Raw genomic sequence first — 12,138 nt, 5'->3', positions numbered from 1 at the left:
CGGGGGGGGCTCCCACGCGCGGCCGCGGGGCGCCGCGGGCCCGGCCATCCCCGGCGGGAGCAGCCCGCCCCGCGCCCGGGCTGGGCAGCAGTGCGGAGCCATGGAAACGGCGCCGGGGCCCGCGGGCCGGCCCCCCCGCGCCCCCCGCCAGCGGCCCCCGCCCCCCCCGCGCCCAGGTGAGGTGCAGCGGGGGCCGCGTGTCCGCGCCGCGCGGGGGGGGCACGATCCTGCCCCGCGGCCTGCGGGCTTCGTGCGCGGGCGGGGCCGGGACGGACGGGACCTGGGCGGGCAGCGCCCGGGCCCGGACCCGTCTCTGTCTGGTTTGGGCCGGTGCCGGTGCCACGGCAACGGGACTCCCGGCCGCCTCTCGCTGATGGAGGCGCAGCTCGCCCAGGCCTGTGTGCTGCTGCAGACTCCCCTGACCCGGAGCAGACCTGGCAGCTGTCCGCAGACGAAAGCTGCTCAGGCTGGTGGCCCAGGCGAGGCTCGATCCCCGGGGCAGGGCAGGGGCGGTGGGTCTCCACTCTCCAGCAGCGTGAGCACCGTCCCTCGGTGCAGAAATCTCCCTTCCACAGCATGGTGGTGGGGTCAGTGCTCCACGGATCAGCGCTGCTTGTTCTCCTGGTGCCCCTGCAATCGTTTCATGGCCCAGGAGCAGACCGACCTTGCGTTTCCCCGCCCCTGCCCTTAGCATGTGGATCTGATACGGCCCCAGCATTGCTCGAGCTGCTTTCCCCGGGAGCGATGTCCCTGCAGGCTCTGTCGTGGTGCTGCGATCACCTCCCCACGCTGGGACAGAGTTACCAGGGCTCATCTCCAGCCTCATGCCTGTGGAGGTGTATTAGCAACAGCTGCAGGATTCTGAGTCTTCCTTCTCCCCCTCTTCCACGCACTGAAGCCTCGGTCTCCTCAGTCCCAGGCCAGCGCAGGAGACTCGCAGGGCTTTCCCCGTGCCAGCAGCACCAGGGCTCACGTGTGCCCTCCCTTCCCACGTGCAGGTGCTGGGGCCCTGCAGAGAGCTGAGCAGCAGCCTGCTGAGGAGGGGCCGGTGATCCTGGAGCTGCAGAGGACGTGCGCAGGGAGCCTGGAGGAGAGGAGCTCCCTGACCCCTGAGCCAGGCCAAGTGCAGAAGGGGCAGGGCAGACCTCCAAATCAGGAGGAGAGCTCGGAGGTGAGCAGGGCACCCGGTTCACTTGTGGTGGGGAGTACAGGTGGGGCAGAGCGCAGGAGGAGCCCGGGGTGCTGTAAGGAATTTGGGGAGCAGAGACCTGAAGAGCACGAAGGCTGCAGCCCTAGCTACATTAGCAGGAGCTCCCTCACGCGTGCAGATGCCAGGGGTGCTGGCGCGGGCAGGCCGGGTTACAGTGTGTGGATCTGGGGCTCCCGTCCTCTAAACGTGCTGCCCAGGCTGCCTCAAAGAACCGAGCAAATAGATTGCGATGATCTGGGCTAAAGCCAGCACCTGAACTCCTGTATCCGTGGCTGCATCCACGTCCCATGCCTGCTGAAGACTGGGGAGTTGTGTCCCCTTACCTGTCGTGGCTAAGATTGCAATTCATGGTAGTACCCCGTGATTGCAGGCAGGGCTGTGGGGTCCGGGAGCAGCTGGCGCAGGAGACACTGATGGTGCAACGCTTGTGCCTGCAGCTCCGGGAGGTGTTCGAGGACGTGGCGGTGTATTTCACACGGAAGGAGTGGGAGCTGCTGGACGATGAAGACAAGGTGCTTTACCAGGACCAGATGCTGAAGAATTACCAAGCCCTCGTTTCCCTGGGTAAAGCTCTGGGTCTTGCTTCCCCCTAGAGATATGTGAACGGTTTTGTAGTCACCTCCCTGTTCCAACAGTCTCATCCTCATGAACTTTTGGCTGGAGGTTTAAACCCCCTTCCTCCCCACTGCCCTGTCAGTGATCAGGTCTCCCTCACATTTCAGACTGAGATCTCCTTCATTTGATCCAGCTGCTTTCACTTGTGCCTTCCCCGTTCTTGTGACTCCTGGTTCTTCATATGCAGCAGTTTCTTGGCAACATGATCTCCTTTTGCTGTCTCAGCACGTTCACACCATCTCCAGGTCATTGTGCACTAAGAGCTGTTCCCTGGGGGAGGATTCTGATTTCCTCCCTGTCTGGCCTAGCGTGTTCTCTCCAGACACAGCAGAAGTTAACAGAAAGTCCTATCAGCCTCTGCTGCTACAACGGGAAGAGGCATTTCCTCAACTGCTCCTCTAGCGACATGTGTACACAGATGTAAGCCAGGTTTGTCTGCCAAGGGGTCGCTGGAAGCTCCCGTCCACATCCCTTCTAACATCTTCATCTCCGTAGGTCAGAGATTCTCAAGCTCCCTCTGCCCCTCTCAGAAGTTTTCTTGTGCTCTTCCTAAAATCCCTCTGCTGATCGGATGCCCATCATTGTGACGACAAGAAGTGGGCTAGCTGCAGGACCTAGTGAGAACCAGTTTTCATTCCCAGAGGATCTCTAATACAGGGGCTTGTACTGGCTTGTGCGCAGGGTTGAGGTACTGAGCCTTTAAGAGGTCAGTTTGCTTTTCTGATGCTTTCTTTCCCCTCCCTTCCCCCAGAGGATCTCCTTAAGGAAGTGCTTCAGTGTTTTCTCTAGCTCAGCAAAGACCATATGGACCATTTCTAGATCACGGCCTTTCACATGCTGTGAAACGTGTCTCTTTCTGCCTTCTTTTGTCCATATCCTCAGCTCCCAGCAACTTGGTGTTCAAGCCTGCAGTACTTGCCAACCTCTGCGCTCCTCACCCCTCCTGGGGTGATCCTCCCAGTGGACGGGATGATTGCTCAGTTGCAGCTACAGTTATTATGAGATCATCCTTTCCTGTCCCTGGTGATGACAAATCACTCTCTCTCCTAGAAAAAAGTCTCATATTTACCCACTTGTCATGGATGCTTTTTGTTAGGGTGACAATATTTGAATCTTGGGGAGCACTGGATTTGCAGCTGAATAAAAGATTTTATCTGTGTCTCAGCAAAAGCTGTTGGTCACAAGGCAGAATGATATATTAAATGTAACTTTGCAAATGCTTAAGCAAGCAATTTTCTAACACTGGGATAGCGTGCAGGGCATATGATGTATTGTGTAAAAGGAAACCGGATGCAGACCAACGGCTGTTGTTCGGAGATAAAGCAGATGTAAGATCTTGGGGATAGTGCCGAAATCAGCAAGGAAACCACAAGTGACTGGGAGAAGCCGAGTTCAAGGCCTTACACGTGCGCTTAGAGCGAAAAGGCATGTAAATGAATTAAATGCAGAGGCGATTCCATGCTAATGAAGTAAACAGTAAACAGAGGCGGAGCTTGAGATGCGAGCCGATATGGGAGGGACAAAGGGAGGGACAGAGGTGGAGTGAATTTTAATGAGCATGAACCAAGGTGTATAAACGTGGTAAGAACTGATGTTTGGGGCAGGTCCCCGGTTTGTTGGACCCTTGTCCGAAGCTGTCTCCATTTTGAATAAAGCTGTTGTGAGCAGCGCGTGCTGGTGTTTGCGCCCTGCTTGCTCTGGCTAATGAGCGACTGGATCCGTGAGCTATTGGATCGTCGTCTCCCGAGTCGTTGGGCGCAGCATGGAGTCGGGGTCTAACACTTTTCACTGCCACGAGTCCCTTCACTAAGCTCATTTTCACTTCTTTTCCTGGAATTACACTGATAAGATGAGCGGGACCATCCATAAGTGTGTCCAATATCTCTTCTTTCTGGTACCTTGAAAACAGTGAAAGCTTTGTTTCTGTTCCCCGTGCATCATAGATCACTGCATCTCTACACCTGCCCCTGGCGACTCCCAGTTTAATCCTGGAGTGAGGAGTGGTTGGTGCTTTGTTTCCTATGACCATTCCTCATCCACCTGGGCCATAAGGACTGTCATCTCTTGAAGGCTTCTCTCTGCAGTGCCCTCTCTTTCATCTTAAATGCCCATCCTCTCTTGTCCATCAAGGCCCTAGTAGACACCTTGAGTTCACTGGATCCATTCCTCAAATCCCAGTTGGATTCTGTCCCATACACAGTCACAAACGCTCTTTAACCACTGCCCACACAGGATATCGAGGTCCCACACCTGACTTAATCTGCAGCATCCAGCGAGGACAGGTGGAGCTCTGGGTCTGTGATGATGAGGACCGTGGGGAAATCTCAAGATGGGAGGACCTGCTGCCAGGTGAGTTGTGGGTGTTTCCCACACACACCCAATGCTACTGTCAGTACAGCTCCATAGCCAGAGTGCGTGCAGGACCTGGAAGCCGCAGGCCTGCCCTGTGCTGCCATTGCAGGGTGCTGACCGTGATTCCAGGGGTCATGCCCCGCCCCCTGCATGCCCTCCTGGGGTGTGCGCAGTGGCGGGAGCTGCCCTTTCCCCACTATATCCGCCGGACAAGCCAAGGCTGTGTCCCCCACCCCAGCTGGGTGGGCAGTGCATGCCCCAGCCCCACTCCTGCCCTCACCATGCAGGGGGTGTTGATCACACCCCCACACCACTTCCCTCCTGCTTCCTTTCCACCACAACAGACTTACCAGCTCGATGCAGCTGTATATGAAATCAGATCGGTATTGGCTGATATGTCTCCTTAAAAAGCATCTATCGGTATCAGCCCACAAAATGTCTATCAGTGCACCCCTAGAAAGTATGGGTGGGTGGGTATGGGGTGTGTGTGGATGTGTGGGGTGGTATGGGTGGTTTGTGGGGATGTGTGGGTAGGTATGGGGTTTGTGGTGGCCTGTGGGGTGTGTGTGTGTGTGCATGTAGCAGTGAACGGGGCTTCCCAAAGGGGCTTGTGGTTGTGAGTGTGGGGGATTGTAGAGAAGGGTGTGGGAAGGTGTGGCGTTTTTGGTGTGTATGATTGCGAGGGGGATGGTGTGGAGGGGTTTGAGGATATGTGGGGTGTGCATGGGAGCCCCCTCATGTGCCCAAATGAGCTGGTCAGCCCCTACCCCCACCCCACAACAGCCCAGAGCCCATATGCCCTGCAGCGCCTCCCCCCGCCACTGTCAACAGTGCACAGCCCCAGCGCGGCCTGTGCCAGCTCTGCCTAGCCTTGATGCATTCAACTCCCTCTGGGTATGCAGCATGGGTAAAGCAGCCCCTTCCAGCTGCCGCCCCTGCTGCCCCCAGCCCCACAGTAGCAGTGGAGAGCAGTGCTTTGCAGTCCCAGCCCCATGCACCCTGTGCCAGTTCCAGGCTCACTCCTCCAGCCTCAGCAGCAGCCAGGCAGAAACTTGCTCGTTGCAGGGTGGGGGGTGGGAAGCGGCCCCTTCCCCTCATCACTGCCAGGCAGTCTTTGGTGCAGCTGCCTGCAACTTTGTCACTGCCAGCTCTGGGGTGCCCTGCAGCTGCTTTGCACCGTCACTGCTGCTGCGCAGGTCAGCCCACAGGCGGCAGTGACAGACCCGCAGGGCAGCGCAGGCTCCGGGCAGCCGCACTAAAAACTGCCTGGTGTGTCAGCGAGGAGGAGGAGTCAATTTTTCTCTGCAACAAGTGACAGCTTCTTCCTGGCGCAGCTGCTGCCGCTGGTGCTGAAGCTGCTCCACCTGGAGGGGTGAGCCTAGAGCTGGTGCTGGGCCCCAGGCCTAGCAGTGGTGGCAGGGGAGAGAAACTGCTGCTCAGCGTGGAGTAACAGCGGTCCCTTCCCCTCCCACTGCCAGTGCTTCCTGGTGCATCCTCCCAGAGTCCATGCAGGGCTGCCACTTCTACCCCACCGAGGAGGTTAGAGATGGCAGTGACACGGTGGAGACTCAGGGCAGCCCTGCATGGGTTCTGGGTGGCTATACCTGGAAGCGCTGGCAGCAGGAGAGGTTGCTTTTGTCCCACACTGAGAAGCAGTTTCTCTCCCACATGGTCACTGCTCAGCTCAGAGAGGCGAGCCCGGAGCTGGCGTAGAGCACATGGGATCAGGGCTGCGCGCACTGGTACCTGCCACGGTGGCTCAGCTGGCGGCAGCCAGAAGAAGCTGCCACCACCCGGACTACCTGGGAAGGCATCCCTGCTGTGGAGCCATGCCAAGGAACCCGCCGCAGGCTGGACAAAGCCCCTCCGTGGGTGGGATGCCACCCACAGGCTGTATATTGCTCACCGCGATGCAATGTGTGCAGGCAGGTGTTGTTCCCACTCTCTGAAGTTGAACAATGCTGAAACAAGCAACTGCTGTTCCCTTCTTCTTCTAATGGCACATATTAGGAGACAGACAGGTTTGCTGTCTTGGTGGTTGTCTCGCATCTAGCTTCCATGGGCTGCCACAATTGGTCCCCACTGCCTCTGGGCTGCCGTGCAGCTGCTCTGCACTGTCACCCCTGCCACACAGGATGCACCAAAAACTGCCTGGCAGCGGCGAGGGACAGGAGCTAATTTACCCCCCCACCCCCTCCCCCCAAGAGCAGCAGTTTCTTCTTGCACAGCTACTGCTTAGCCTGGAGGGGCAAGCCTGGAGCCGGTGCTGGGTCCCAGGCTCAGCAGTGGCGGCACAGGAGAGAAACTGCTGCTCAGCATGGAGTAAAAATGGCCCGTCCTGCTGCCAGTGCTTCCTGGTGCATCCGCCCAGAGCCTGTGCAAGGCTGTCCTGTCTGCCTTGTGCTGCCACTGCTGCCCCTGTGGGCAGCTCAGAGGTGGCAGTGATGTGGTGGAGACTTAGGGAAGTGCTGCTAGACCTGGAAGCACTGGTGACCGTAGGAGCCACTTTTGCCCCGTGCTGAGCAGTAGTTTTCCTCCCATGCTGCTACTGCTCAGCCCGGACAGACGAGCCTGGAGTTGGCATGGGGTCAGGGCTGCATGCACTGGTGCTTGCTGGACAACCCCCTTCATGGGCCATATGCGGCCCACGGACCATATTTTGCGCACGCCTGCTGTAATGTGTGCAGGCAGGTGTTGTTCCCACTCTCTCAGATTGAACAGTGTGGAAACAAGCAACTGTTCCCTTCTTCTCCTTCTAACGACACATGTTAGGGGACAGTCAGGTTTGTTGTCTTGATTTTCAGCCCAGATCTAGTTTATGTGTGCAACCACAAACTTAAGTTGCCATCGTCACAAAGCAATATAAGAGTTCATTCAGCAGCCCAAGCTAGCCACCCTCTCCCAGGGTCTGATGGGATCTGTAGTCCCCCATTGAAATCAGCATGGTATACAGAAGTTCTTTGTAGCCATTCCTGCTGCACAAGAAAGAAGCTGAGGCTGTCCCTGGCTGCTTCTGGTCAGGTTGACCTGGAACCCAGGAAGAGTTTCATTCTGGTCTCAGGCTGCATGAAATGGCGCCATGGCATGGGTGGGAGTCACAAGATTTCAGGTTGTGGCAGGAAGTGAATCCCCCATGGCTTGCACCAGAATTGCCCCCTTCATGTTTCCTCTCTGAGGCCTTGAGTGTCACAAAGCCTGAGATTCAGCACCTTAGAGCATGTGCCCTAAGGCACAAGTTCCACTTGTTTTTGTCCCAGCAGGGCCTGAGGTGATGGTAAGGACAGGTGGGCCAGAAACTCTTCAGAGTCGGGGTCTGAACTACACCAAGTAGGGAATATTAGCCGAGCCAAAGGGCCTGCTGCTCCCTCACCCCCAGCACTTGGGGTTTTGGCAGGAAAATCTTGTTTTCCTAAAGGAACACAATGCCAAGGTCCACGCCTGCTCTGAGGCCCATCCTAGTAGAAGGAATAGCAGTGTTTACCCTTTGCCAGCAGTGTAGGGACTAATCCGGAGTTTCTCTTCCCCACGCAGGAGGTGCCTGCCTGCTGAGCAGAGCTGAGGAGCAGCCTCCTGTGGAAGGGTCTGTAGACCTGGAGCCAGCACAGACATCCCCAAGGAGTTTGGTTGAGAAGGACTTCCTGAGACCTGAGAAGGAGCCATGGCACGAGAGTCAGGGGAGGCCCCAAAAGCAGAAGGAGAATGTAGCGATGAACCAGGTACCATCTCCAGTTGGGTGTGAGGGTGGAGAAGGGGCAGAACCTAGAAAGAGCCCTGGACGTGGGGAAGAAATTGTGGTGCAGGTTCCCTGGGTTCAGGGAAGAGCTGAGAGACCTAAAGAGCCATTGGAAATATGCACTGCATTCAAGCGAAGGCAGTGGGGAGGCCAACAGAGGGAAGCAGGAGCTCACTGCCCAGCACAGGGGCAGAACTCACCCCTGCCTAAAAGTCAGGAAAACCTTTAGCTGTCCATCTGGGGAGAAGTCCCATGTATGCACCAAGTGTAGGAAGACCTTCACCTGCCTCTGCCCAGGTTGCTCATTGCAAGACCCATTCTGGAAAGCTACCCCACTGCTTCACCAAATGCGGGAAGAGCTTTGTGTGCACCACAGACCTCATGAAGCACCTACATGTGCAGAGGGCAAAGCATCAGGCACAGCTGTGTCACGAGTGGCAAGAGCTTCACCCATTTTTTCTCCCTGTCTCAGGACCGGTGCATCCCCCGAGGGAGGAAGACACACCACTGCACTGAGTGCAGGAAGGACTTCATCTGCTTGCAAGACCTGTCCCAGCATGAGTGTGTGCGGCACCACTGCACCAAGTGTGGGAAGAGATTCAGGCAGCTATTCAACCTGGCGAGTCACCAGTGCATGCACACAAGAGAGAAGCCACTTCAGTGCTCAGAGTGTGGGAAGAGCTTCACTTACTTCTCCCAGCTGGCTCGGCACCAGCGTATCCACACAGGGGAGAAGCCCCATCAGTGCTTGGAGTGTGGGAAGAGCTTTGCTAACTCCTCAGGCCTGGCTCAGCACCACCGAATCCACACGGGGGAGAAGCCATATCACTGCTCAGAGTGCGGGAAGAGCTTCACTTACTCCTCCAGCCTGGCTCAACACCAGCGAATACACACAGGGGAAAAGCCACATCAGTGCTCAAAGTGTGGAAAGAGCTTCACACTCTCCTCCAGCCTGGCTCAACACCAGCGTATCCACACAGGGGAGAAGCCACATCAATGTTTGCAGTGTGGGAAGACATTCAGTCAGTCCTCTAGTCTGGCTCAGCACCAGCGTATCCACACAGGGGAGAAGCCACATCACTGCTCGGAGTGTGGGAAGAGCTTCACTTACTACTTCAACCTGGCTCAACACCAGCGAATCCACACCGGGGAGAAGCCACATCAGTGCTCAAAGTGTGGAAAGAGCTTCACTCAGTCCTCCCACCTGGCCCAGCATCAGCGTATCCACACAGGGGAGAAGCCCCATCAGTGCTCAAAGTGTGGAAAGAGCTTCACTCAGTCCTGCAGCCTAGCGAGGCACCAGCGTATCCACACAGGGGAGAAGCCACATCAGTGCTCGGAGCGTGGAAAGAGCTTTGCAAACTCCCGCAGCCTAGATCAGCACCAGCGAATCCACACGCAGAAGCTGCATCAGTGCTCAGAGTGTGGGAAGAACTTCACTCAGTCCTACAGCCTAGCCCGGCACCAGCGAATCCACACAGGGCAGAAGCCACATCAGTGCTCAGAGTGTGGGAAGAGCTTCTCTCAGTCCTCCAGCCTGGCCCAGCACCAGCGTATCCACACAGGGGAGAAGCCCCATCAGTGCTCAGAGTGTGGGAAGAGTTTCACTCAGTCCTCCACCTTGGCTCAGCACCAGCTTGTCCACACAGGGGAGAAGCCACATCAGTGCTCAGTATGTGCCAAGAGCTTCACTTACTCCTTCAACCTGGCTCAGCACCAGCGTATCCACACAGGGGAGAAGCCATATCAGTGCTCAGAGTGTGGGAAGAGCTTCACTCACTCCTCCAGCCGGACTCATCACCAACTTATCCACATGAGGCAAAAGCCATATCTGTGCTCCAAATTTGGGAAGAGCTTGACCGTATCTTCCGCCTTGGTCCACCACCAGCAGATACACACAGGAGAGAAGCCACATCACTGCTCAGAGTGTGGGAAGAGCTTCACCCAGTCCTCCCACCTGTCCCGACACCAGCTCATCCACACAGGGAAGAAACCACATCTATGCTCGGAGTGCGGGAAGTGCTTTCTCCACTCCTTCCAACTGGTTCAGCACCAGTGCATCCCTATCCAGGGGCGTCCATGATTCTGCCAGCAATACAGGAAGGGTTTGGGTCTATATACCGGGCTCTGCACCCACTGGTGTTTTCATACAAGGAAGCAGTCTCATGCTGGTGGGCAGCACCAACAGTTCACCCTTCATTCAGCCTTTCTAGGCCGCTAGAAAACCAAATGGACACAAAGGCTGGTCTCCCAGGCTTGATGCAGGTGAAGGGTTATAAGGAAACACCTCAGGCGGAGGCCAGGACGGATCCTGGGGGATCTGTGAGATGATCCTTGCATCAGCCTTGGAGCCTGTGCCATCCCCATCATTTTCTAAAACAGCCAGTGCTCCCAGAGGGAGAAGAAGCGTCTTCACCATAGGTGCCTTCCCCAAGACAGCTGGCTCCGTATGACACCCAGGGACTGTGTTTGGCAGACTCCCACTCTGACGTCCCTGCTGGCCCCAGGGTTCTTGTGCTGAGGCTGTAGAGTTGCAGGAAGGAGAACATATATTCCTGGGGAAGGATTCCCTGCTTTCCACTCTGACCAAACCTTTGCTCCCCACCGCATCACCCCTCTCCCAGGCCTGCACGTGGCCATCGTGGTCTGCAAGAAACTACTACTGCCACCCCATGGGCCCAGTTCAGCCGGTTCTGCTGCTCAGCCCCTCATCAGAACTTAGCACCACCAGGTGCCAGCTGCACCCCTGCCCTCCTTTCCACCACGATATTCTCTGTAGCAGGTTCCTTGGTTATCAAGCCCCACAACTTAACATGATACCCCTGTGGTTGGTCTCTGTTTCCTCTCAAGAGCTGTGAAATGCAATTATAAGGGTAAAGGAGGTGTACCCTGCAGATCCTAGAATCACAAAAGTCGGGTCGGAAGGGACCTTGCAGATCGTCAGGTCCGACCCCCTGCCTGGGCAGGAAGAAAACGGCTCAAATGACCCCAGCCAGGTAGGCATTGAGCTTCCTCTTAAAGACCCCCAGGGTAGGAGCCAGCACCACTTCCCGTGGAAGTCGGTTCCAGATCCTAGCTGCCCTGACTGTGAAGTAGTTCCTGCGGATGTCTAATCTAAACCTACTCTCCAACAACTTGTGGCCGTTATTCCTTGTTATGCCGGGGGGTGCTAGGGGAAACAAGGTCCCCCCCAAACCCTTCTGGTGCCCCCTAGTGAGTTTATAGACGGTCACCAGGTCCCCCCTCAGCCTTCTCTTGTGAAGGCTGAACAGGTTCAGGTCCCATAGCCTCTCATTGTAGGGTCTGCCCTGCTGTCCCCAGGTCATGTGGGTGGCCTCCTCTGGACCCTCTCCATGCTGTCCACATCCGTCTTGAAGTGGGGTGCCCAGAACTGGACACAGTACTCCAGCTGTGGCCTGACCAGTGTCGCGTAGAGGGGGAGGATCACCTCCTTGGCCCTACTTGAGATGCACCTGTGGATGCACGATAGGGTCCGGTTAGCCCTGCCGACCATGACCTCACGCTGTCGGCCCATTTTCATCTTGGAATCAGTGATGACTCCAAGATCCCTTTCTGCCTCCGTGCTCTCAAGAAGGGAGTTTCCCATCTTATAAGTGCGTTGCCGGTTACTACTGCCCACGTGCAGCACCCTGCACTTGTCCGTACTGAAACGCATCCTGTTTTTGTTAGCCCACCCCTGCAACCTATCAGGTCTTTCTGCAGTCTTTCCCTCCATGCTAACGTGCCCACCTCACCCCAAATTTTGGTATCATCAGCAAATTTGAACAGGTTGCTTTTCATCCTGTCGTCCAAATCGCTGATAAAGAAATTGAACAGTGCGGGCCCAAGGACCGAGCCCTGGGGGACTCCGCTGCCCACTTCCCCCCCAGGTCGAATATGACCCATCCACCACCACTCTCTGAGTATGACCCTTCAGCCAATTTGCAATCCACCTGACCGTGTAGGCATCGATGCCACAGTCGCCTAGTTTTTTAATGAGGTTGGGGTGGTCGACATTGTTAAAGTCCTTGCTGAAGTCCAGAAAGACTACGTCCACGGCCACACCTGCATCCAATGCTTTTGTGACCTGATCATAAAAGGCAATCAGGTTGGTCTTACATGACCTGCCCCTAATGAAACTGTGCTGGTTGTCCTTGAGCATCTTCCCTGATGCCGGCCCATCACAGATGGGCTCTTTGATGATCTCAAAGAGTTTCCCCAGGATTGA

At 56.4% G+C, this 12,138-nt stretch overlaps 1 protein-coding gene across 1 annotated transcript in view; it reads left to right on the top strand.

Annotated features, from left to right (window-relative positions):
• Positions 1-12,138, top strand: part of LOC102559537 (zinc finger protein 850) — a 40,715-nt gene continuing 28,577 nt past the window's right edge. The window contains 6 exon segments of the mRNA XM_059721285.1: positions 1-176; positions 999-1,171; positions 1,648-1,774; positions 4,058-4,174; positions 7,709-7,893; positions 8,383-9,954. Of these exon segments, the coding sequence (XP_059577268.1) occupies positions 101-176; positions 999-1,171; positions 1,648-1,774; positions 4,058-4,174; positions 7,709-7,893; positions 8,383-9,954 (2,250 nt within the window). The 5' untranslated portion in view covers positions 1-100.

Source organism: Alligator mississippiensis, chromosome 2, assembly GCF_030867095.1.
Source record: "Alligator mississippiensis isolate rAllMis1 chromosome 2, rAllMis1, whole genome shotgun sequence".
In the NCBI taxonomy this organism is placed as follows: domain Eukaryota; kingdom Metazoa; phylum Chordata; order Crocodylia; family Alligatoridae; genus Alligator; species Alligator mississippiensis.
Note: the sequence above shows the minus strand (reverse complement) of the source record. Positions and strands in the feature narration are given on the sequence as shown.